Source organism: Apus apus, chromosome 9 (genome assembly GCF_020740795.1).
Source record: "Apus apus isolate bApuApu2 chromosome 9, bApuApu2.pri.cur, whole genome shotgun sequence".
Lineage (NCBI taxonomy): Eukaryota > Metazoa > Chordata > Aves > Apodiformes > Apodidae > Apus > Apus apus.
The window spans coordinates 7,775,831-7,802,792 of NC_067290.1; the positions used below are offsets into that span (position 1 = coordinate 7,775,831).

Below are 26,962 nucleotides of genomic sequence, written 5' to 3' on the forward strand. Positions count from 1 at the left end.
TAATAAGATTTAGCATGCTGCCGAAGCTGGGACTTGGTTGGAAAATGCTGTGGGACTGTCTCCTTGGGTGTACCTGGAGCGGCTGTAGGATGATGGTGCGCGGTGAGTGTGATGGTACACACTGACTTCTTCAGAAGTGACCAAGTAATTGGTGAGGTGGGAGCTTGTTTGAGGACTTGAGTCATCTCTGAGAAGTAATTTATTTTATCTTTTTTTGCTGGAATAGCAGGACTGTGTGTCCTGCTTGACTAGGTTTGAAAACTGCTCCTGGTATCTAATCTTTGTATGAGTCAGTGCAGCGATGAGCGATCTGCTGCTTTGATTCCCACTGGTCTTAAGGCTGAGAAAAAGAACCTTAAGAATCACACAGGTGACATGAACTGTGGAGGTTTTAACAAAACACCTGGAAGGAGTTGCCCCAGCCAAATATATTTGAATGCTTAGTTTTATAAAAGTCTCTCTGCTGTCAGCCTTATGGATGGCAGTCATGTGCTGTGCTGAAAAACAGCCCAGACTGCTCTCTCTTCTGGAGATCTACAGTTATTATCCTTGTGCTTTAACTTCCTAACTGGTCATAATTATGTTTTCATATACTGAATAATCTTTTCATCTGGATGTTTTCTACTTACTTAAATTATACAGCCTTTCTATGCTCTTGCTCTCTTCCTGAGAGAGGAATTAGCTGGAGTACAGTGATGTGGGGACTGAGGACTGCTGCTGCAGGGACTGCAGTTGTACCCATCCTCCGTGGTGGGAGGCAGGAGCAGGGATGGGGAAATGTCTCCTTGTGAGTATCAAGGAAGTTTGGAGTTGCAAAAAGCTTGGATACTTGGATCACTCTTCTTACCGGTATTATGTTGCTGAACCCAAGCTGAAGGTTTATTTGTAGTTTCTAAACCTTTTGCATGCTGATTACTGGGAACGCTAGACACGTCCAAGAAGGCAAGGAATCCTGAATTTACAGAGGTGGTGCAATAGAAATAGCCTTCAGGAAACCCAGCACAGTCTGTCTGGATCTCCTGAAGATAACAATTTTTTTACTTCTCTTGAAATTTGTAGAAGTTAAGAGCTTTTTAACTCCCTAAGGTATCTGGACAAAGTGCAGTGATATTTTTTTCTTTCTTTCTTCTCCCCATATCTTTTGACAATTACCACCTCATCTGTTGCTGTTCTGTTCCCAAGTTGTGTAAGTACATGTTATCCAGCTATTTACTGCTTACTGCTTTCCTGTGGAGCCTTAGATGTCCCAAACACCTCCTAAATAATGCTGTTGCAGAGCACTAACATGCCTTTGTGTGCCTCTATAACAAGCTTCCCATACTTTGCAAGCAGCGCTTGCTTCATGTCTCCCTGCAGTTTAATCCTCTTGGGGGGATTGCAGGATCATGAATGTGTTGACCTTCTTGCACCTGTGTCCCTCAACAGTTCCATCCCATGTGCAAATTGCCTGGGGAGGTCAGAAATCTTCAGGCTGTAGACCTGAACATTGCTTTACAGGTATTACAGTAGCGGGTGCTGATGCCACTGGGGAGAGGAGTACCCAAAAGGAACGTATCTGGAGGCTACCAAAGCTCCTGGGCAACTGTGGGCTCTCTATCATGGATGTAAGGCATGAGAGAAATGCCTCCATCTATGGAGGAACTACATACAGTGAACTGTGCATTGCCCTTGTCGAGATCCCCTGGTTCTGGGTCTCCAGAGGAGCTGAATTTACTTTGCAAGGTTTCGTGGGCCTTGTCTTGTTCAAGTGATAAAAGAATTCCATGATCTATTTTTGTCTCCTCTATGTCTGCTTTGAGATCAGAGTTAGAGTCTGTAGGTAGGAGAGAACTCTTAATTAATGTTGGATTTTTCTATTAAGCCATTGCTGGTAGGGAAACAATTAAAAAGACCACCAGCCTCTGTTCAGAATGTCTCTGTTGGTGTAGATTGATGCTGGCTCTGGACAGACTAGGGCTAAGCTGTCACACTGCCATGGTGTTCACTCCTGTCCCCTAGGAGGACAAGTGACTAGGCTCCAAGAGCAACTTTTCCACTTACTGCTTGATATTGGGAACTGATGCTGTTGTGTGTGTGTTCAGTGGCTGGAGGGATGACCAATGTGTGTCCTAGGGAAGTTCACCACTGTTTTGTTAATAATAATAACAAATAAAAAAATAATGTAGTCTCTCTAAGCAAACTGGAGGACCTTGTGCTGCAACTACCTGACCTGCTGTGCCACAGGAAAAAGGATGTAGGATGAAGGGTGTAGGATGTCTCAGGTCGGGAAGTCCCAACAGAGACACCACCGTAGCCTTTGAGCTATTGACATCTAAATTTTGAGGATGAGAGCCAAGAGGCTTGGAGCAAGGCAGCTGCAAGTACAGGACTGAATAAGAAGCTGGGTAGTGAAGTTTTGTGCCACTTTGATTGTTTGCTAAATGCCTGCCTTTTATCTGCTGTTGACCTGTGTTGGCCTTGGAGCTAAGATAAACAGACAAGCCTTATGGAAAGCAGGCATGTCACAGGGGACTTGGTGTGCTTTGATCAGAAAGGCTCTCCTGTAAGCATCAGGCAGCCTTTCCATTGATTACTGTGGGAGAGAGGTTTTGATGGAGATGGCACCTTTGGGTTTACTGCAGGTTTTTTGTTAACTTCAGTAATTTAAATCAGAAAAGACAGAGAAGAGGCTTTGTACGAGGCTGGCTTTGGGTGTAGAGAGATCAGGGGAGCTCACTCTCCCATCTACGTCAACTATTGCAGTAGTTTAGGCAGTGTTGTAATTTTCCTCCTTTTTCCTGACAAAATGAATCAATTAAAATATGACATCAATCAGCACTCATTGAGTTTGGCAAACCTGAGACTTGATTCTAATACATGGAACTGTTCTGTGTGGTGCGCAAGTGTCTTGAGAGGCTGGGGCAGCCAGCAAGTCATCATTTGTCAGGTGGAGTTCTTGCTCCATCTTCCCTCAGTACATCTGGGTAGGGGAAAGTGGGAGAGGGAGAGTTTACAAAAAGTCAGCAAGGTTAGTGAATATCCCAGAAAAATTCCATCTCTGCATTAGCTACCAGAATGGCCGAGCTGATGACCAAACTGCATTTTCCAGAGTGCCCTCCTCCATGGGAGCTGTGGCAGGACTCTGGGCCAGGCCTGAACAGTGTGGGACCCTGCAGCTCTCAGAGTAGTTCTTCTAGAAATTAACCCTGGCAAATATCCCAGCTAGGAATTGTTGTCTACTATAAAGTACAACCCCTGCAGCAGGTGAAATTGGGGTGGGGTTTTTTAGACCATTTCTGTAGCTACACTGGGGCAAGTGCTGATCATTTTTGTGTGTGGTGTTTTTTTTTTTTTGTTTTGTTTTGTGTTTTTTTTTTTCCTTGACACACTGCTATTGCCTTTCTTTGCCCTCCTGTCATTGTTGAGAGCATCCCTAATCATCCTCATCCCTGGCAGAAATTTAAAACCCTTGCTGAAGTCTTTGTCATTTTGACTAAACAGTGACATGCAGTGGCCACATAATGTGACAGAGCTGTGTGTGACGAGCTTCTGCAGAGAGCCTTATGTAGGTATTATATGTGTGTTATATATATCTTACTAGCACTTAAATATATTAACACTTTCTCCCACATTCCTTTGCCAGTGCAGCAGCCTACGGTGAGGATTTCATGGGCTTTTCCCCAAGCTCATAACCATGCATGTTGCACCTTTCTTCTGTATTTCCCTTTCTATGCTCAGCCAGAGTTCCAAGGTCCTTTACAAGGAACTGACCATTTTTCATTTTCCAACATGTAACAACTCAATATTCTTGATAGTCATATTTTGAAAATAAAGAACCTGCCCTTGCTTTGTGCTATGTTATTCTCTTGTTCTCCCCATTGCACTGTGCACATGCACACATCCATACACACCAGGCCACTATGACATTTTCTGCTGAGGTCCCCACCAGCTGTCAGGCTTTGCTGCTGCATGAAGATGTTTTGCACACCCACCATCAGAAAATGAATGAGCAGGGATCTGGTAGGGATTTGGTTGGGCAGGCTTAGGTGGAAGTAATGCTGAGTGATCTTAATTCTACCATAATCAATACTAGCATGCAGGAAGCTCTTGTGTGAACTACCTGAACCTCCTCCCCATCCCTTTCTAGTTGGCTGCTCTGTGCTTTCAAAAAGGTCTGACTTCAGGTGCTGCTGTATATTATGATTTTTTTTCTTTCTTTACTCTTTGTGAGATTTAATTCAAGTTGGCACATGAATTTCGTAGCTTGCTGAGTTTAAGTGAGGGGAGAAGCAAAGGCAAATGTCAGAACAGGATCTCAGTTCCTGTCAAAAAGCTGGGAAAGAAGACAAAAAGGGGGTCCAATGCTTCTACTGGACTCATTTGGAATATCAACAAATTATTACGATGACCAAGGCAGGCCCTCCTAGCTTCAATACCTGACCTGTGACTGAAGAGCCTGGTGCAACTGGATTGAAATTAGCTCTGAAGCCTGATTCTCCCAGGCACCTGGGTTTCTTGGGGGTTTTGATTTGGTGTGTTGGTTTTGTGTGATGTTTTTTGGTTTTTTGTTGTTTTTTCTTTTACTGTACATCAGCTATTTATTCTCATAGGTCAGCTTACGTGGACACCAAAGCAAGAAATAATCAGCTATGCATTGCAGCAGCACCTTCATTCTTGCAGGGTGATGTTGTGACCCTGTATATATGTGCGTGTGAGAATAAAAATATTAAACTGCATCCCTTTCGGTCCCCGTTCTCCTTCCCCAGCCCTGCGTTAGCCATTTTAAAAGGAGTTTGAGTCCAACACTCTCAACTGAAAGTATATGCTGCTCCCTCGTGGAGCACCACGCATTGCAGGAGTGAGGCGCTGCTTTATCTTGCCTATGAAGGAGCTGGTGTTGCAGCCTCTGAAACAAGTGATGCTCCTTTTAGGAAGGGAAAACGGGATTTTGCAGGTGATGAAACGAGGGGCTTTCCTGTCTTTGTTTTCCAGTCAGCCCCTGCCTTGGAATGGAACATGTGGGAATAGCTCATAGAACCTGCTTGGCTGTTTTTTTTCTTCCTGAGTAAGGAAAGATGGGGACGTGGCAGTGGGGAGAGGTTTCTCCAGTCTTTTTTGGAGATGAGTTGAGCCGAAGAAGCCAATGTCGTGTGTGCTGACAGCCAAATGCCCAGGACATTAGAGGTTTGCCTGCACGGTTGGCACAGTCCCTGCAGGCAGCCCTGTGTCTGCAATGCTGCAGCCTAAGACAAGGTGCTGGGCACTGACAAACACGGGGCTACATCCCTCTTGCAAGAGGTGGAGCAAACCTGAGGTCTGGGCTGTTCCTAGAGAGGAGCAGGAATTGCCCCAAGTCCCTCCTCCTTTGCTGAAGAGTCTGCTAAATCCCACTGTCATCCAGCAGCTTCTGACTGGTAATGCTCAATAGATAAGTAGTCCTTATGTCTGCTAGAAGGAGGTACCTCTTTGGAGAACAGCCTCCTTCCCTCCTGGGGCACAGGGAGGGGAGAGAGGGTTGAAGGTGTAATCACCAGAGGGCAGGCTTGGCTTTTGGCTCCCGAGCTCCTCCAGCCCGTGGGCTCGGAGGGGCAGTGGGAGCTGGTCTTGTCCTTGGTGCTGGTGGCGGCCGGAGCTGCAGCAGTTTCTGGGCTGTCGACACAAATGTGATCCATCCCACCGACTGTGTCCTTCAGCACCGATGTTACCTGGGGGGGAATATATAAACAAGACGAGAATACCTCTTGTGACCCTTCCCTAGTTGCTTTGAAAGGTCAGCTCTACCCATGCTATACTTGTGGGGACCTTGCTATGGCATTAAAAAAGCTTCATATTAATATTGATGTTAGAATTTAAAACATAAATTGATTGCTAATTAGCAGCTGAACAGTGGATCAAGCAGTGCTGGTAATGATGCATGGGGGTTGGCTTCCCAAGCAGTGTCTGCTCTAAACTACACAAATGGCATAAACGCAGATCACAGGTTCTGTTTGCATTTAAAATAGCAGAGGTGTCATTGCTAATGAACACATCTTTCTGGCAGCTGCTCAGCAGGCCACTGGTGCTGGCACAGAGTACCTTTTGTGCCTGGAAGGTGCTGGAATGATCACTGGTGGAGACTGCCTCCCGGTCACCTGTTGGTGGTTGCTCTTGGCACTTTCAGGTAATTCAGAAATGCAGAGTTTGAGGCTTTAAAGCAAATGTTAGATTTAGAATGATGGGAGGAGACAGTCTCAATTCCAGGGGAAAACAATTACCTGGATTAATTAAACCACTACCTTCAGGAACCTGCCTGGAAACTGAAATGTAACACAGCGCAGGTGCTTTTTGAAAGTCCTCGTTGCTGAGGAATAAGCTTCTTGTCTTTCTCTGGGGTGCTCTGGCTCTCTGCAGGGTATCCTGGAACACAGGCTCGTGCTCCAAGTCCAGCAGATCAAGAGCGGATCTGCCAATACATGTGAGTGCCCACTCACAAAACACTGAGCTCTCCAAGTCATGGCTGCTTGGATCCTAGACTGGAGACAAAGCCAGTGTTGGGTGTCTGGGCTGCAAACAGCCTAGATCCTGCAGCCAGTTCTTCAGACAAATGCAATAATTTCAAGCTAAAAATTGAAATAGCCTGTCTCCAAGTGTGGACAGTGTTGAGTGGCTGAATAAAACCCAGGGCTCATCTCTCTCCTAGGCTGCTGGGCTCCCAGGTGCTTCCAAGGAGGGATCAGTGAAGGCAGGAGATACCATGTAAGCTGTCTGCTGGTATTGACCTCAAGATGAGGGAATCTGTTGCCTGTCCCCAGGACAAATTAAACAGTGCTGCTCACTTCTACTGGTTTTCACTTTGCTCACGGAAATGCAGAGAGGTAGGGCTGGCCAGTGGTCCTGGGGCTGTGCAACACTGTGGTGGAAGATCAACTGATACAGAGCAGAAACATCTTGTCCCTGGGAGCTGAGTGGCTGAGTCACACTGCCTGTGCCTCTCTCTAGCTCGGGAGCTTCTCTTCCTCAGAGGCTTTTTCTTTTTTTTCTTTAAACTTGGATGATTTTTTTGCAGCTACATGGCAGAGAAACAACTGGCAGGGCTGGATTGCTGTACTTACAGCTCTCCTCACAGATGTGAGTTATGATCCAAAGATCATTTCCTTGTTATCAACAGCTTTTCCTGTTGGCTCTTTCAGGCTCTATAACAAGAAAACATGGGTTTCTCAGTTACAGATCTAGAGAGCAGACGAGCTTGCTGGGAAACAACCAGTGACAACTGGTCAGGCTTAGTCAGAGTTGGAGGCTTTCCTTCACTCTTCCCCCCATCCCCTTCTTTTTTTCTTCCTAGCTGGAGAACCTTGAACATTTTGAACTGTTTGGAAGCAATGTAATCCTTCTGAAATGGCATGTACTCACCAGAGAGGTACTTGCTGGGTTCCAGGAGGGTGTGTGCTTTATGTTGTGTTTGATGTTCTGAATGAGGAATTATCAGGAGGAAATCCTTAGTCTGTGTTCTTTTATTTCATCTGTGTCAAAATAGAAATCTGTTGCACAAGTCTACTGAACAGTTGAAATGCAGAAAGGTAAGACTATGTATGGCCTTCACTAGAGATTTTTGGGTCTCATTTATGTCATCAAGTTCAGCACTGAAGTTATTTTGAATGGACAACTCTACATTCTGTGGCATATTTCATGGGGTGGGGGAACAAGGTGGCTTTTTTGTCCCCCTCCTCCAATTAAATTCCCTAGAAAGAAAAAACAGAGTTGTAAAATTGAAGACAGAGCCATGCCACCATCCAAGGTGTGCTAGGATATCCCATAGCCCTCCTGCTGCTCTGACTGGGATTGAAGAGTCGCTCTTCTGTGCAGCTTCCTTAGGGTTGGTAGTCAGCTCTGCCCTCTGTCAATCTATTGAGCATCTCTAGTGTGAGTCTGTGCTAATCAGGTGCAATTCTGGTGTCTTCAATAAGGCTCCTCCTCTGATGAGGTGATAGTAGGTGGCACATACCATTAACCTTCTAGACTGCTCTAATGACTCAATTTCTGATCAGATGCAGCTTGTGTTAATATGTGAGAGGTAAACTCAGTGTTGTCAGAGCTGCACAGGCTCTGCTCTCCAGCAGACTCTTCCCTTCCTTTGTTCCCCTGCTCTGTGCATAAGGACAATAAGACTGAAGCACTGGTCCCATCTTGGTAAAGGGGTTGTAAGAGGGAATTTGGGCCCAAACCAACCAATAAAGCAAAAGAAAACTGCAAGAACCTTCCAGGTTTTGTGTGTGTTTGCACCCAGACATTTTCTGTATCAGCCTTTGTATTTCCCTCCAATCTCTCCCTTATGAGTCTTGGGAGTTGCTTCAATATGGAGTTTCCTAATTTACACACACCTCCCCCCCCCCCCTTATTGAATTAAAACACTGCTTTAATCCTCTTCTTGTCTGTAGCCCAACATTTTCACATGACTAAAAGCTTGATTCACTGGTTAGTTGTGCTTGCTCTCAGGTTTGCTGACTGGTTGAGTAACTCCTTGAGTTCTATAATCCATGAAGTGCTGGTGTCTGATTGCACACAAAACAATGCTTAGGGTAGGCTGTGCTAGCACAGGCATGCAAAGGTGTCTCAATAGCTCCTGGAGCAGAACCACCTCCAGGCAGCATTGGCTGGGGCCAAGGGTGACAAAGTGTGCTTGTCTAAACAAGCAGATGATCTTCTCCAGAGCTGATGGGTGATGCAGGAGGCACCAGTGGTGGGGCTGCTGGCTACAGACTCAAAGCTGGAGCAGCATGAGAAGGATCCCAAACCCTGGCCACTGGAGTGGCTCTTCGGGACACTGTGCAGAAGCAACAAGAAGTGATGCTAACTTCTCCCATCAATCCAACTTTCACTGTAAATCCTGAAGAGAGACTTCAGCCATGAGGTGACTGAGGAGTCCTTTTCTTTTTGTGTCTTCCTGATTGAATTAGGCACAATAGGAGGTATTCAACTAGCAAGGGAGCTAACATTGCCCTCATCTTGATGGGAATGTGCAGGGAACATGTGTTGGCACACTTGGCTTGGCTTAACATGACTGGGGAGCCTCATCTGAGATGTAATGAAGTTGCTTAGCTCTGAACTTGTCCCTAGGCAACGACATTTGCCTCAGTGAAGACTCATCTTGTACTGTATGTTCATTACAGCTGAATTCTGTTTAAGCATGCTTATGGTAGAGCATCCCATAAAATAAAATCAATTATGCTTCAACTATCTTATCTCTACTAAGTGTAAAATGGGGATTGATTGTGCCTCTGAGAAGAAAATGCCATGTGACACGTCTCATCTATGTCTAAATGTGTTCCTGGTAGACCAAAACCACTTACAAACAGCTGTAGCAGGAGTAAGATGCTGGGGCTAGATGGGAGCTGGTGCTATCTTGTCCTGTCTTCAAGATAATATGGCAAGAGTCCAATATTGTCTTAATACAGCATCCTTTTTGCAAAGGGTGCTTGAACAACAGTCTTGGGAATGGTCCCAAATGTAAGACCTGATCGAATGGTGCTCTGTGTGTATCACATTAGCTGCAGATGCGATGCTCAAGCAGTCTTGTTTAATAGATTTTTATCCTTTGTACCAGTGGATTCAAAGGGACGAAAAAGACCTGGAGTGCTGGGCCACAGCATGTGGGAGGAAAGCAGCTTCTGAGTCACTGGTGGTTATTAAATGACAGCAGAATTTAAATGCCTCGAAAGCCCCAGCCGAGCACTCGTGTAGGCTGTTAATTGTTGGTGATCTGCAAAGGCAAAGCCCTGACCAAACTTCTGAGAGGGCTCCATTTCCCTGAAGAAAAAGAGAATCAAAATGGCCTTTTTGACAGCACCTCAGCTGAGCTATGAGAGCGTGTGTGATGCAGAAGACACGGCCTCCCCTTGGGCTGCCCACTGAAATGGGATGGCATCGCTGCCCTGGGCCCCTGAAGGGCAGCTCTCACAGCACCTTGGTGGTGGTTCATGGTGCCTCTGTAGATGCAAGAACCAGCATGCAAAGGACACTTGTCCCACATTTATTCTGGGGAGAAGTGAGTCCCAGGGAGTGATGCTGCAGAGGGGAAGGGCTCCTAGATGCAGAACTGCTCCTGCTAGTGCTCAGAGCCCCTTTTCCTTGCTGAAGATGAGGGTGCTCTTCTAAAATATAAAGCTCCAGGCTCAATTGCCTGCATTCACCAGGTCTCTTGCTTATACCTGGGCTGGTTTTAACTTCCTCCAGGCTATGCTGAAAAGCTTTCTGGGCAAGGCTGAGGAACATCAGGTTTAACTGAAATGAAGCATTTTCACCACATAACAGCTCTCCCTGGAGGACTTTATGGGGAAAAAAAATTCTCAACCTGCTCAGTTCTCCTACAGTGCTGGTGCCGTGAGTCCAGGAGGACCTTTGCACTCACAGTTCTGTGAATCACTGCTTATTGGGCACTGGTAGCCTCAGAGACAGGATGGAGAGGAGCTGTGTCATGGTGGTGGCATGCAGAGCACTGCTTCACTGCAGTGTATTGTCACCAGGCTCCCCCAACAAAAATAGCTGTGCATGCCCTGTGCTGGGACACTGCCTAATGCAAGCTTTGCCTGATGAGAACATAGGAATTAGAAGCTTACAGCTTCACTTTAAGGTCAGTTAGAAGAAGGACCAACTTGATCTTCCCTGCTGACAGCCCCGAGAGATTGTGACTCTCATATCTGTGGTTTAATGTGACTTCTTGCCCCTAAAACTGATGCTGACTAATTCTGCAAAAAAGACTCATTGAGCTAAAGCTCAGTGCCTGGGGAGATGTTGAAGGTATTAGCAGGTCACTGGTTAAGCAATGTAAAACTTGCCAGGGCTTAGTTTGAGGTCAGAACCTTCTCCCTAGATGCAAGACTTGCTGTGCGGGGGGGCTCAGACACAAATACGTACCTGCCCCCTGGCTCCTTTGGGCTCTCAGTACAGCTGCTCCTTCCTTGCTGTCCTCATCGACTTGTTCATCTGTAAGGAAATACAATGCCTTCCTAAATTTAGCTGCATAAGTACTGTGGGCGTTGTCTCTTCTCCCCCCTTCCCCTCTTTCGAAAGCCATCTTAAAAACTGCACAGCGATTTAAATGGCAGTTTGATGGGATCCACAGCAAATGACTCTGCAATTAGTAAATCTCTCCTATTGTGACAGCTCTATTATTAAACTGCCATAAATGCTAGGCTATTAATCTGCTGTCTTCTCAATCCCCATGTGTCCTCTTCCTTGCCCATCCTTTTCACCATTGGATTTTTATATTTTTTTAAGTTTCAAACTGCCTTCCAGTAAGAGTTTCAAGGCAGGGGGTGTGAGGTGGCACTTGCAGGGAGGAAGGCTTTGTGGCACTGTAGCTCAGGAGCTTTTCATCTGTAAGGCAGGTGAGAGAAGGCCTCAAATGGTCGCCTCTCACTTGTTTTGAAACCTTTGCTACTCTGAACTGAAGAATCTGAATTACCTAATTTGCAAAAGTCAAAGTTTATCTCTTAAGGAAGCCCCTTTTTGCTGGAAAGCAAAGGAGTAGGGAGGGAAGCTGTGCCAGCCAAATGGGCAGCAATATTGTCCTAGGAAAAGTCACAGTTGTCCTGTCAGCAGGGTGAACTTTGCACCTGCCCTTTCCTTCATGCTGTGATACAGGCCTGCATCCCATAAATCTGCTGTCACCCCAGGACCTGGGGACAGGCGGTGCTGTAGGCAATGTGCTGGGGCAGGAGCATGCAGGGCTGAAAGCAGAACCTCCAGTTCCACCCCAGCTGGTGCCTCCCTAGTGCAGGTGGGTTGTTTGTTGGCAGTGCACGTTTGCACACACTCATCCCTTCTGAAGCAGCAGTGGCTGCTGAGCCAGGGGCAGGGGGAGTGATAGTGTGTGGAGGGGCTCATTGTGGGAAGGTGTCTGCTGGCTGGCAAGAAAACGCTTGGGAAGTTCCCCACCAGCCTTCAATTCTTGATGTCCTCCTGACTTACAGCTGCTGCTTGGGATGGTGCTGGTCTCTGTGGAGAGGTTTCCCACCCCTGCAGCTTCCCTGGCACCATGGTGCCTTGTGGAGGAAGAGCTGATGAAGGTGCTGCCTGCTGCTGCCTGGCAGCCTTGCAGAAAATCTGGATGTATATTTAGAAAAGGTGCATGCATTGCTATCCTGTGCTACACTTCAATGAGAAGCTATGCTGCCCTGTAACCACCATAAGTTCCCCTGCTGCTTGGAGAAGAGTTTATCTTGCAGGTACTGTCTGGGATAAGTCTTTCTAAAAGCTTGGAAATTTGGGATTGTATAGACCTTTAACAGCTGGAGTAAAAAGCAGAGACTACAGGAAAGTGATCTCTCAACACAAAACCTGAGACTTAAAAACTGTTGTGTGGTTGAAGAGCAATGGAACTGTTCTATGACAGGGAATTGCACCTTCTTTTTCAGGTTTTTCCTCAGCCTCAATGACTGAAACACAACCATGCTGGTGTAAATCAGCTGTACCACATAAACACCTTAATTTTCTTTGCATCCTGTTGCTATGGAAACTTCCCTGAAGCCTGGGTACCTCCACAACTGCTTTGCTGCTCTGGGAACATGGGGTGCCTCTGAGCCAGGGCATCTGGTTGTGGAGATCTGGTGTGGACCTGGCTGGTTCTGGGAAGGACTTTTGTCTGCTGCTGCTTTTGGGTTGCTGAGGTATTAAAGAAAACGAAAATCTGCATCCACTTAGTGCCAGATTTAGTCCCTCATGACAAGAGATGGGCTTCGGCCGAGCACACTGTTAACTGTGGGTATTTAGGAGGCTCTTAAATACAGTATTATACTCCTAATTATGCAGAAATCCTTCAGTCTGGCCTGTTTCGTCTGAAATTATGCTCAACTGTTAAATCCTGCCAAATGCCTCCTTCTCAGAGCTAGGGAGGCTGCTGCTCTTGGATTGCCCTCTGCAGAGGCAAATCCCAGACAGGAGTCTAAGCTGTCTGGCCCCAGGGTGGAATGAGCAGATGCAGATGCTGCTGGTGTGGATGTGCCCACCTCCCTTCTCCTTGTATCAGAGAGCAGCTGTGGCTGTGGGCATCCACCTTCCTAGGCCTTTTCCCTATGGTGTTCTAGTAAATGCTTACATTGGATGGCTCCTGAGTAAGAGGAGTATTTTTGTGTTTGTAGAGTTCCTTCATGAGAGTGCTTCCAGAGCAGGCTGGATGGAGGCTTTTACCAGAGAAGATGTGAGAGGAGAGAGTGACTAAGGCAGAGCACTGATGTGGCAGCCACAGGAATGACTTGTGAAGAGCATTTGCACCCACCTCCTTCAGCACCAGGAGTGGGTTACCCTAGGGAGAGCTAAGGCTACACAACACTTTGTGTATTTAATAGAGTAATTCAGATCACAAACATCCTTTGCAGTGATGTAACTGCTGCCTAAAATAACACCCCTGTGGGCTTGAAGCAAATGCTGTTTCTAAAGGAATCCAGTTCTTAATTACCTCAGAAAATCACAAATAATGTCATTAATTGTTAGCCAGTTATGCCTGAACCACTACCTGCCCAGCACATGATACTCTCCAGGAGTGTGTAGCTACTGCAGGGAAGCACCTGAAATCTTTCAAGGAAGGTGCCCCCTTTGCAATCTGTCCCTCAGGCATTGCTTGTTGGTTCAGAGCACCTGTAAGCTTTATTACCCTGTCTGATCATTTGATAAGACTTCTTTTCTTGTTTCTCCTCCCCACTAGCATACATGCATCAGTTCTCAGCTACATAGTGGGCAACCCCATAATTTTCACTTAAATCTCCATGTCCTATTAAGCCTTGCACTGCTTCTTAGCAATGAATTAATAGTTGAGTGAAAGGGTTTTATAGTACAATATATTTTAGAGAAAAAAATATACTAAAGTTACCATTTTGTAAGTGATTGGAAAGATTATTTATGTTATGAAAAACTTTTTCTAGGGAGCTCTTTTAAACCTGAAATTCTGATTCCTGTTCTGCTGCAGGTCTGGTTATTACTGTGTGTCAGAGATGTCAGCTGATCTGAAGGTGGGAGATAGGAAAACTAGGTTTCTGTAGCTCTTCTTACAGCTTTTGGAAAATAATCTTCTCTCTGTGCTTCTTTTTCAAAGAACAACAAAAAAAGAGGGCAATCAAACTGTCTTTTTTTTTTCCCCAAGTGTACAGCTTCAAAACTTGGTTTTCTTGGCAATAATTCATCGAGTGTTGATTCTGGCCTGGGTTCTGTGTGTTTGTCTCCGTGGAGTAATAAGATTTGCAACCATGAGGCTTTCAGCATTGTTCTCAGTGGCCCTTGCACAGAAACACACACTTGGAGCAGGAGGTGTAGCTCTAGAGACTGAACTTCTGCTGCAGTTCCTGTGCCTTTGAGTAGCAGAAACAACATCCAGGAAAGCACAGGGAAAGAAGAGATTGAGAGAGCAGCTCTGCTCTAAACTTTATGGCAAAAATGAATAAATCTCTAACTTTTAATCCCTTATTGCATATGTAACTACTGTGTTTCAGCACAGAAATGGCTGCTGAGGTAGCAGGGAGTATTACACTTCTCATGTGTAATCAAAAGGTACAAATGAGAAGGTGTCTGTCTCATAAACTGGGTCACTGGGTTAATGGAATTTTGAAAATATCCCTGCCTAACCCATGCCATTAAGATCTCAGCATCCATCCATCTAGATTTTCATACTGTCATATGCCTGTGATATGGGTGTCTGTCATCTGCTTGCTTGGAAGGTTTTCTGTCTTAGTCGAGGAACTACTCAGCATGATAGAGACCACAGCTGAATGCAGAGTGATGCTTTGACTGGCAACAATTTGTCTTCATTTCAGCACTAAATATTATATTTCTCTAGCTAGTGAGAGGCTTGATTTAGGATAGTGGCTTAGTGACTACTCCAGGCAAGGGTTCAAACAGGCAAATATTCGGCTAAACTTTACACAAATTCAGTTTCTGAAAACTAGTTGAGCCTTTGCTGTTTCTGTGTCTGATGCCAGTTCCCTGGACTCTTTTCTGCTGCCATGGGTTTGATTGAGACCCTCTAGTATGGGTGGTATTTGCACTGCTCGCTTACTGGGATTTAGTATGTTCCCTTTGATATTCAGCAGGAGGTTTTAGGTTTTGTGGAAGAAGGAAAAGGCGAAGTAGTTATGAGCTATTTGCTGTTCTGTCAAAAGAGATTAATCTTTCATCTAGTTTACAGATTGCTAAAGTTAGGAACTTAATTGAAAATACTTGAGATGAACTGTTCTTTAGGAAATGTCTTTTCTCCTGGCCTTTCTAGAGCAAGCCCAGGAGATGCTGTCCTCCTTGTTAGACAGTGTGTGTAGGTGGGAATGAATCCCTTTCCTAGCATCTTCCTGAAAGGTGCTGCTCTTGTTCTGAACAGCATTGATGAGCTTTTATGATATAAAATATTAGCTTTATTGTCCTTCTGATTCAGATGTCAAATCCTTCAGCCTTCTCCCCATCCCATCTGGCCCCAGGTGCTCTGTTGCATTTTGGAGCTATAATCTGGATAGAGTGGGTCGACGCACTGTTAATCCTAATGATGTGGCCTCCCCTGATCTGATAAAGAGAAAATGAAAAAATGCTTTGCTAATGGGTGTATTACCCTTCTTTAACTGGCAGTCAGGATCTTGCAAAGAGGCTCCAGATGTCTGGTTTTCTGAGCAGAGTGGGTGCAGATTTTATGTGAAGGAGGACTCAGTCCTCCTTGCCCTGCAGCAACAAGAGCTGAATGGCCATGACCTGATTTTATTAATTTTCAGATGTCTTTGAATGCATTTTTTCTCCCCCTTCCCTCTTTCTGAGAAGTAGGGGTCAATGGCTTTGCTGCTAGGGATCCTTCTTTCTCTCCTTAACAGCATCTCTCCCAAAGGGATCACACAACTAAGCCAACCCCTTTTCTCATGTAAAGCAAATCCCTTCTACGCCAGGTAGTTAAGATTACCAAGTAACTTTGCTTGCAGTTTGACAGAGGGATAGGTTGTAGTTGCCTTTGTAGTTAGCAAAACAAAAGCAGTTTCTCTTTGCTGAAATGGAAGGCAGTTGTTCTCCCCACCAGCTCCTTTAAATCTTCTCCCAGCCTAGAGCTTAGCAGCCAGGTCCCAGCCACCCTGAAGTTTGTGGGATCATGCTCTGACTTCTGTAGAATAATGACTTTTCTTCCCACGTCCAAATGAAACCAGCTACCAGTTACGAAGGGAGAATGGTAAATTCATCTATTAGCTGCTCTCCTGCAAGATTTATTTCCATCGGGGATTTTTATAGGCTAATGCTGTGTCTTTCGTGATGGGGATGTGTGGTGAAGGAAATTTATTGTTCCCTTCCTAATAGATAGCTGTAATTTCATTTCGGAACAACCACTTTCTGTGCAAGAAAGTGATTCCATTATGCCACTGCACAGCATTGGGAGCAGCTGTGGCAGTGGGGGTATTTGGATTAAAGAGAGTAAAGGCTGCACATCTGCTGCCCTCCACCCCTATTCACAGAACGCAGTGTTAATCCTAAAGAAAAGAGAGCAATTAGCTTGTAAGCCCTTCCTGAACCCACTGGAAGATTAGCCATTTTCAATTAAAGCTTTTCAGCTGGAAAGATAATGGGCTAAAATTTCCAGCTTAAAAAAAAAAATAAAAATACTATTATTGACCATATGGTTTTATTTCTGTCAATTTATATCCTTTATAATTAGCTACCCTGGGATAATTAGGACTGTCTTGTGCCATACCCTGTTCCCCACTCTTTCCCCTTATTATGCGAATGGTGAAATGCCTTCTTGGTCTGTCTTCTGGCCTGATGCAGCCAGCATAAATCCACTTGTTGTTTGGACCCACGCTGGAGATGAGCTGTAAGCAGTGCTTTTTGTAGGTTCCTAGAACTCCCAAGGAAAAGGAGAAACCTTTACATACTGGTTTGAGAGTGCTGTAGCTGTTCCCAAGGAGTCTGGAGGGGAGGAAGGAGGCTTACCCCATCTTGCAAGCCAGTAACAAGTGATTTGCAGTCCCTCAGGAGTGTGCAGTCTCACACACTCTAAAGCCAAAATACTTCTTCTATAGCCCTGGTCCCAGCACTTGGGGGTTACCTGGAGCTGTGTGGGCTCTGCTTTGTCCCAGCTCAGGAAGTAAAATTTCACAAGCAAGAGCTGGAGCCAAACCAGCAGATGGAAAGGCCTTGCCCCAAAACACACAGCTGATGGGCTCTTGTCTGAAGGTCTGTGCTTGTTGGAGCACTTCTGAAAGCCACATTGCTCCTCTGGGTGTCTGGGCTCCCTGCTGCAGCAAAGGAGGCTGACCTGGTTTGACCCATGTCAGGAAGCTCAACCCTGACCATTGCACCCTTGCAGTGTATTTTGGGCCATCTCTGCTTGCAGAGCGTGATCTGCTCCCCCGTGTTTCCTGCCTGGGCAGTGCTGGCATTGCTCAGCATGGGCAGTGCCACAGACACAAGGTGGGCAAGAGGCTCAGGCTGGAGCCAACAGCAGCTCGTAGTCTCATCAGGCACTGCTGGCTGTGGCTTCTCTGCTCATCCAGGTATCCCTGTCTGCCCCACATATGCAGCCTTGCAGCCTGTACTGCTGCAAGCTGATGTGTTTCAGGGGGCTTGTGGCTTTGGACAATAAGTGTGTCTCTGAAGCACAGCCATGCCTGTGCGTGCTGGTAGTGACTGTGTTACAGCTATGGAAGGGAAGGAAAGCTGACCTTCCAGGGAACTCTTCAGGTACCCAGTGTGAAAATTAGCCCTCAGACAACAGCCAAGGACTTCTGAATGAGGTAAGTAATATGAGCTATCTGAATGCAAACCCACCAGCTCTGACTCCAGGGCACAACGTGGGCTGTGCTTTTTCTGAGTCACCAAAATTATTGGTATTGTTCCTAGTTCCTGGCTGTCTCCCGCGTAGGCTTTGGCCGGGTCCCACCTAGCTTTGCTCTTCTCCAAGAATTGCACAGCTTAGATGTTGCATGGTAGTGCGTAACAGTGGATATAAAAGTCATTAAAGCTTTTTTTTGTGTGTAAGGAGTATGTCTTGGTGCTCTTGGGATCTCTCTAGCCTTATCATACTACTGATATTAACATTGGTCTTTTTGCAGTCAGCACTTTTCCTGCAGTTTCTTTGTTGAAATGCCTATGACAATATGCCTTCGAAAATACTTTACATCTGAACTAGTTAATACAGCACCTTGGAGAGAAGGTATCTGATGCAACAGAGTACAAATGAAGCCTCATTAAGCAGGAATTCAGTGATTCTGCTGAATGCCCCAGCAATTAAATTTCTTCTTGATTCGTAGGCAGGTCAGGAGAGTTTGGAAGGCGAACAGAGGCAGCAAGGCACTGTGGCTCTGTACTGTGCAAATTAGTGTTAACATGGCATTTCATTTATTGTTAATGCATTGTTACACTGCTACTCATTGAAAAGAAACTGTGTGACAACTGCTAAGACTGATGACCCACTTGCTTATTTTTCCATCTGCGTTGGCAGCGTCGCCTCTGGGAAGTCTGGAGCCAAGATAAATTTTTAAGGGGAAGATGCAGAGCTTGTTCTTCCCACAGAGAGGAGTGAAGCTGGATGCTGACTAAATGTTAAGTCCTGTCCTTCATGCTGCAGTCAGCTTCAGCATTGTCCCCCTGCTCTCCTTTGGATGAGATGTGGCCTGGCCCACATCCCTGCTACTGGAAAGAGCCTTTGTTTGGCTTCAAGTGCGAGATCCTTTTGGAGCAAGAGGAACAAGTCTTCAGTCCCAGCTATTGCCAAGACCTGAGCGTTTGTGGCATGTAACACAGTAAGGGGTTCAGGGATGCTGATGTGCTTCACAGCCCCATCAGAATGTTCACTCCTCTGCTCCCATGGGGCAGCTTCCTGATATTGCTTGTGCTGATTGAGCTGAGGAGCTGGGGATGCTGTCTTGTTTCTTGAGGGCTGAAGTGCCAGTTTCCCATTTTTTCTCTATGTCCAAAGATCCACAGCTATCTTGCTGTGTATTTCCTGTCTTTGTTTTTTGATTAATGTGGTCAGTGTGATGAAGTGTTTTCATCTAAACTGCCTACCCATAGTGGGGAAGGAGGGTACCCTTTCCTACCCCTAGTGGCCACCTGCTAAGACAGATTCAACACTATTTTCATTCTTGGTGATATTATTAAAAGATAAAGAAACAGCAGCTTTTCTGCTGAAGAGGAGAGATCATGAACAGGCCCTGCCAGGGCAGCACTGATGTTGATATTGAGGTGCCAACTCCAGCTGTCACATATTCACTGTAAGTTGGACTGGTTTAAACACCTTGAAGCTGGGAACCAGTCCTGTCACTGAAGAATGTGGACAATTATTTTCCCTCCATTTTTTTTAGCGATAGACAACTTGCTATCATTCCAGTGCATTGATCACTAAAACCTGAGAAGGTGAGAGCTATTAGGCATTTTGGTTTCCCCTGTTTCTGCATGGTTCCTCCATTCACAGGTCATTCTTTGCTGAGCTGGTTCAGTGCATGCTCAAGAGGATTTTACGAGTGTCCCAAGGCTGTTTCATATCTGCTAGCTATGTTGCCATGAGAGACTGGGGGAGGGGAAAGAAAGAAAGCCAATTAGGAGCATCCCCAGACATGGGGGGTGTATTTTGTCCAGGAAAAGTGCTTGTTCTGTACAATATAGCCACAGAAGTAGAGATAGATAGGAGAAATATGCTCTGTCTAGCTGAAAGTGATGGACCTGCTTTCAGACACTGCGAATACAGCTTCCAGAGCTATGGTCCTATTGGAGCAAGTCATAAACTCCCACCTTGTCCTGGCATAGCTGGTGGTTGCCAACATATCATTAACCTCCTGCTGCATTGCTTATTGTTGTGTCTTGTCAAGCTCATCTCTATTTGGCTTAAAAAAACATGAGGAGGCTGTGATTCACTTTTGTTATGATGGTCCTCTGCTAACAAGGTCCCTGAACGAGCTCTTTTGTATTGTTAGAGCTGGCTGGGGAGTAAAGGATCCTGTAGTTTGCTGCAGCCTATTTGTTTTCCACTGTTTCTCTTTTCAGCACTGGACTCCCCAGCCCTGTAGCATCCTACTCTGATTACCCAGATATAGAAATCCAGAGCTTGGGGTGAATTTTGGGATTTCTCCTAGTCATAGGCATCGTCTCTCACATTTATTCCTCATCCTACACAAAAGTCTTTTTGCTAGGTAGACACCCAAAGTAAAGCATTATTTGCAAGGTGGGCATACAGATACAGTCCAGGGGACTGCTGAGCTCTGTTATCTGGCTGATACCAGCCAATGAAGTTTTTCAAGAGAATTGAATGTTGTTCATTCTTCATGTTGTTAGAGAATCATAGAATGTCTTGGGTTGGAAGGGACCTCTGAAGGTCATCTAGTCCAACCTTGCTACAATAAGCAGGGACATCTCACACTAGAACAGATTGCTCAGAGCCTCATCAAGCCTGACCTTGAATGTCTCCGGGGATGGGGCCTCCACCACCTCTCTAGGCAACCCATTCCTGTGATCCACCACCCTCATATTAAAGAACTTTTCCTAATGTCTGACCTAAATCTACCTTTTTCTAGCTTAAAACCATTACCCCTTTTCCTATTGTTACATATCCTTGTGGTTTTCCCAGCTGGTCTTCCCCAGCCTCCTTATAGTCTCCTTTCAGGTACTGAATGCTGTCCTCTTTCCATATGAAGCTGAGACAAGATGTTTTCTCTTCTCCCTTTAGCTAAAAATCTTCCAGGTAAGTCGCTTCACTTTTAGTAGCTTGCAAAAGGAAAGGGTTGAGTTGTTGCAGATTATAACATCTTGCCAGGGTTCTAGTTGAGAAGACTGGACTTATTTGGAGAGACAGGGCCAGTGCTTTCCCAGACTCAGACTAACTCACTTGTTTGAATATATAGCAAGAGAAAATTCAAGTGCCTGGACTCGTACCTACATGGAATAGAGAAGGAAATGTTCCTGCTGTTAGGAGGGAGGGAGATCTGCTGAGGCTGAGGAGGGGACATGGGTATTGGTAACAGGCCAAAAGTTTCTATTTTTGAAAACTGGATCTTCCAGTTACTACAGTTGTGAGCTCTTTCCTCAACTAAAAGCCTTTGGTGTGCATTTCAGCCCAGTTCAGGATGCTGGTGTACAGACAAAATGCAGAATGGGGTAATGCCAAAGCACCAGTGTCACATAGAGATGGGGTCACTGCAGCAAGTCCTTCTTCCCACTAATCACAGCTCCAGGAGGTGTCCTGCACTCCCCACTGCTCCCTTGCAGTGTTGTCAGGTGCTGACAGATGCAAGTGTCTCTTTCTGAAATGGTTAAACAGAAAAACATAGAACAACCATTTTTTTGTGCTCTGGTGGTGGAGGGAATGGATGGGGGTGTTGGAAGTACCTTCAGCAGTGCTCTCCATCTCGGTGCTCTGCATGTGTGTGTGCAGCAAGGGCTCTAATAACCTTCTGGATGGGTCAGTTTATCTTTCAGTGTTCATTATCTGTAAAAAATTAATGTTCAGAATTGGCTGGTGGAATTTGCATTTAAAGGGAAGAATAATCAAGGACTTCTTCCTCTGGCTCCCTTATTAGACTGTTTAAATACCCTTTCTTTAAAGATTATTTTTTATTTTTTTAAAGTCCATTCTCTCTTCCCCATAAAAACATATTGGTAAAGCAGAGTGTTGCAATTTGGGTCTCTATGTGAAAAACAGGGTATCTGCTCAGATTAAAGAGGAGCTTGGCTGCAGGCTTCAGGCTGGTGTGCAGTTGTCTGGGGTTTCTAAATAAGCACATCTATGTAAAATTGGAGCAGATGAAATGGAGTAAATGTGCAGCTGGTGGATGGCTGGGTAATCAGCCGTGAAGTCTCCTTCACCAAGAGAGTGATGGGCCTTCCTCTCGTCCCTCCTTCTCCTTGTCTGCTGCAACCAAAAATCAAACAAGGGGGGTTGTAGGCCTCTTGATATGGGTTGGAGTTCCCAGTAAAAACTGGCTTTCCCAGTAAGACATCTGGAACCACTGGGTTTGCAGTTCCAGAAAGAAGCCTTGACAGGATGGAAGCAGGAAGAGGGGTCCCCAGCCCCAGGCAGACCCCTGGTGTGCAGGTGTGCGTTTTTAAATGGAAGAAGTAGGATGCAGAGAAGGAGTGAGCAACATGAAATTTTAATTTAAGATCTGAATTTAAAAGAATTAGAAGGCATCTGCGTCAGTCTCTTCTGAACCTTCTCTAACCCAAAACAATTTCTGTTGCTATTAATATGATTTTATATGTGGTTAGAACTTCGGTGTTTGTCTGTGCACTGTAAGTGAGGGTGGTTGGGTGGTTTTCCTTGTCATTTTCCTGTGGCTGACTGTTCATTACGTTCATTCAGCTGTCTTCAGAGAGTCTCCTGGGACTTCCTAATGTGGAGTGATGTAAAATCCTCTTCATGTTCTTCCAGACTCAGAGCATGTTCAACGCTAAATGGTCCATTTCAGGATCTTGCTGGAGTGTTCCACAGTCCTGTGACTTCTGATAAGGATGCTTTTGGATGTGGTTAAATAAGTAATGGTTTAAATTGCAGGAACAAACACCCGATAAGCAGTGGACTAAATAATTGCTACTCTGATTAGCCTGTGATCTTCCTTCTGGTGTCCTCCCTGTCTTGTTTGCATTAAAATGTATTCTGTAAATATCATCCCAACCAATTGAGGCCATGTCAGGTTTGCATCTTCACTCCCACTGAGCTTCTGGGAGGATCTGTAAGTTAGCTCCAGGGAAAGATATATTAAGTTCAAGAGCAGGACAGTATGTGTGAGGTGCAAGAAATGATAAACCAAGCACCAGTATATATGTGTGCATGGAAGGGTAGCTACTCCTTACTTTGCTCAAAGGTCAGCCTGTTCCTGAGAAGGGTAAATGCCCTTTTCTCTAGATTGGTGTCCTATTGACTAGTATCACCTCTGTAGTTGTGTGGATGAGAGCCAAAAGCCCATGCAGATGTCTGTGTCTAGTAGAGACCAGCCAGAAGCTGTTCTAGCCATGGACTGTCCTCAGCCCAGGATGTCTTTCAGCTCAGCATTTTATACTGAAGGGGTGAGCAAGAAAGCATTCCCTACATACTTGTTACTCCTAGAATGGTAATATATGCCAAGGAAGTAGAACTGAGATTTTTTTTTTCTTCTTTTTATATTTTCCTATGGAAAGACTTTTTTAGCATCCTCCCTGCATCCCCCCAAATTAAATTCTTTCTCCAGTGGGTGCAGTGTGAGTGTAAGAACCAGGCAATCTTAGGTGAGGGCTGGATGTAGTTGATATTGCCAGAGCATTTTTGGATAGCTGCTAATTCCAAGCACACAAGCATAAAGTTAATATTAAGAAGTACAGGAGGATGTACAGACTGTTCATGAGAAAGAAATGTCTACATACGGTTCTTTGACTTTGTCAAGCCACAGTTTAGGTTGATGCCTCATGCTCTTTTATGACATAATTATAATTAATTTATAATTTGATGTCATAACTTATCTTATTGAGCTGCCTAGTTCTGCTGTGTGTGCAGTGTAGCCTTTTCTTTCCCTGCTAGGAACTCAAACTGTTCACTTTAGCTGGTTTCAGTAGTGTCCCCTGAAACATGAAGAATGTGTTGTGTTTATGGGTTTTGGCCAGAAACCATAGAGTGAACATCTTTATCTTCTCCAGGCTCCTGGTGTGCTAGGTTCTTGCCAGCCAGCTCAGTGAATCCCACAAGCAAGTCTGGGTTTGAAATGCCAAAATGCCTCTTCTCTTTTCCACCAGTAATGGAGGAACTGGGCAGCTCCACTCAGTTCTCACCCACAAGAAAGAAAAAGCTTTGACTATGTAGTTGACCTCTCATACCATTTCTCAATGCAACAGGTGTTCTGGGAAGAATCTGATGGTAGTGTAGACGTAAATGACAACTTTTAGCTTTTATTTCTGCTATTGGACGTGTCCATTTTATGGAATCCAAAGCAATGGGCTAGTCTCAAATTAGCAGCTTCTTGTTCTATTTCTGGTGTAACTGAAGATGTTTCTTTTTCCTTTAAGATGAGATTTCTCTGCAGCAAAAGCATTAATAGCTGTGTGAAAAGATTTCTAATTACAAATTTTGGCTCAATTACTAATTAAGTCTATTGTCAGACTGCACAACTTCTTAAAAACAAATTATGGAACAAAATATCTCTTTTGTAAGTAGGTTCTCCCCCCCCCTTCTTGGTAATTGTATTGCTTTTGTATAAGTTGTCTGTGCATGAAACAGCTGAGTTCAAACCAAAATAGAGATGTTGCTGCATTTCAATCCAAGGAAGAGCTCTGATGCTAGGCTGAAACCCAGTTCTCCTTCTCCACATGGGCTATGCAGAGTCAGGGTCCCCAGGTCTGCAAAATTTCCTGCTGGCACATACAGATGTGTTCAGGCCCTGTTGATTTATCCTGGTTCGTTTCCTACAGAAATAAGACTTAACCTTGCTGCCTCTCCATGGGTATCCTTCTAAATCTGTGACTTCTTGACCCCTTTCAGCCAAATCTAGTAGAAGTCTCAAACATGACTGGACCCTGCTACAAAAACGTAAATTGCTTTTGTGCCTCTGTGCCTTGGACCGTGCTTGTCATGCTCTTATTTCACCATTTGTGGAGATAATATTACCATTATAGATGATACCATTTCCCAGAGGAATACAGTGACTATTGAGAAAACTGTGTTTTGGGCCTGAGCCATGGGCTGGCTGGTACAAACAGGGTTTGTGCCTCACGGCTTGACTGAAATGAGGATCTGCAGGTGGGGTGTGAGCCCTGTGCACAGCTTTGCTGCCTCCCTCCTGCATACCCCAGGGCTGGGACAATAGCATCACCCTCAGGCTCTGTATCTCCAACTCAAGTAATCCAAATTGGTTTGTCTTTTTAATAGCAAAGAAAGCAGAGACTGGTTTATTATGACAATTTCTTTCTAGTCCAGTACCCTATCTCCACCCCCAGTGGAGGACCAGCTGTTTTGGGTTAAGCCATGAAGCATCCTGTCCCAGAAGGCAGGACTCCCCATGACCCAGCTGGTGTCCAGCATTGCCCTGAAACCTCCCTTTACTGCAGTTCATCACTTGCTCAAATCCTAGCACGGGACTTGGATGCGTTTTGCCAGTGACAGCTCTTCTGCCCTTCCTAAGAAAGGGTTAAACTGAGTTTTCAGAAAAGACTGTAGGCAGGACATAAGACTGCAGCTTCATACTCCCTTACGCTGTGTGCACGCGTTAGGGAGGCAGTGTAATGCACTGACAGCAGCTTGACATTGCCTTGAAAGGTGCTTGGAGGCTCTGCGAGCGCTTGCCAAGAGGGGGTGGGGGAGAGGAAAGTGTGTCAGGCAATACTGCAGTCACAGCCTCTTCTTGCTCTCAGCCCCGCTGCTGCAACTTGGAGGCTCCAACTTCTGCAGGGGCAGCGGTGCCTGCGCCGCAGCATCGCCTGGAAACCTCGCCTGTCATTTCTTCCCTTTTTTTTTTTTTTTTTAAAGCTAAAAAAAGAAATTTGCCTCGCTGCCTGAAATCCCCATGGAATCCAAGGAAGGGTTCAGGCAGGAAAGGGCCAACGCATCTTGGTGGGATGATGTCCACTCCAGCCCGGCAGTGCACGACGTGGAATGCTGCTGGGAATGAAGTGCACGCTCGACATTTGCTGCATCTGCCGGAGAGTCAGGGTTCAGTGGCTGCCTCCCCTTCAACCAGCTGTTCCATTTAATCACTGCACTTCTAACTTTTGCCTTGCGATGCCTGACGGCCAGTTGAGCCGGGAGAACTAGCACGGGATTTTTAAGACCAACTAAAAAAACCTGTACCCTTTATTATCCTACTTCTACACGGGACTGGCGAGGCACACTTTAAACAGCCATGTAAAGACCTTTCTTTCTGAAGGATTGCCACATTTTTGAGTCCTTGCAAACTGGAGTGCCCAGGACGATTTCTTTCTATATTTTCCTGCTGTGAAGTGAGGAGCCGCGTGTGTTGTTGCTGCTTGGCTGTGGGAGGCAGCCTGAAAGTGAGCTGGAGCTGGCTGGAAAGTGATTCCAGTTCAGGCAGGGGGAGAGAAAGGAGAGGCTGGTACAGTTAGTTGAATGATTTGATAGATAACAGCAGACATGCTCTGTGGACTGAAAAAGGATTTGCAGTCAGACTTTGGTGAGTGAGCCTGTCTGTATTTACCCCACCCTCTTCCAGTAGTTTACTTTGCTTTGCTCTGATTTCCTTTAACCACATTAATATAATTAACAATTTCATCTGCTAGTCTGAACGGGGTTTTACAAATCCAAACGTTGCATACAGACTGTGACTTAATTGCTTTGATTTGCAAAACATATTTCTGCTTTTCCAGAAAGAATTTCTCCCTGTGATCACGGGAGAGTACCCTTCAGGCTGCCTCCCTCCTTCCCCTTTGCCAGCTGGAAGACTGGGAGCTGTTCTGCTGTTCTTAAGGCATGTTAGATATTGTGGAGCCTTTACAGCTGTTTTTTTAATTTTTTTTAATTTAATATCTAAATGTATGTCTTATTTTTCAAGATCAGTGTGTGAGTGGACTGGGTATTCAGCAATGGTGAATAGACGGCCAAGGGAGGGAAGAGGGAGCTAAGGGGTTCAGCTGATTGTGGTAGAATCACTGCCATCTGTTACCTCCTGCTACCTTATCTAATAAATATAAATATTTCAGCTGCTTCTAAAAATCTGCCATTTCAATGAGATGCTAACTCCTGTTTAGAAACCTGGAGTGAGCAATTCCCTTTTACCCTGGCATATAAAAGATCTATTTCATTTCTGCAAAAGGGTGGGTAGGTGAGTGTAGATGGACATGTTTTCTGAGGGCACAGTCACCAAATCCTGGCCCTGGTCTTCCCAGGAGGAGCAGGTTCTGCTATTTCTAACTGGGTGCAACATTTGGATACTTTGTTGGCTGCTGTAGCTCTGCTTGTTGCTGTTGAATTTGCTGCATGGAGCTCACTCTACTGCTCTGATGTGGCCAAGGTGTTGGAGTTGGAAGTGCAGAGATAACTTCTGGTTTCCGCATCATCTTGCATTGCCTGAAGAGGGACTGACTTTGT

The 26,962-nt window shown here is 45.3% G+C and overlaps 1 protein-coding gene across 4 annotated transcripts in view; it reads left to right on the plus strand.

Annotated features, from left to right (window-relative positions):
• GRIP2 (glutamate receptor interacting protein 2) overlaps positions 1-26,962 on the plus strand; it is a 264,451-nt gene that overhangs the window by 155,059 nt on the left and 82,430 nt on the right. For 3 of the 4 annotated variants that reach the window (XM_051627488.1, XM_051627489.1, XM_051627490.1), the window contains exon 1: positions 25,288-26,048. The exons of the other annotated variant lie outside the window; for it this stretch is intronic. In XM_051627488.1, the coding sequence (XP_051483448.1) occupies positions 26,009-26,048 (40 nt within the window). In that variant the 5' untranslated portion in view covers positions 25,288-26,008. Of the gene's footprint in view, positions 1-25,287; positions 26,049-26,962 lie in introns of those variants that run through there. 4 annotated transcript variants of the gene reach the window in all.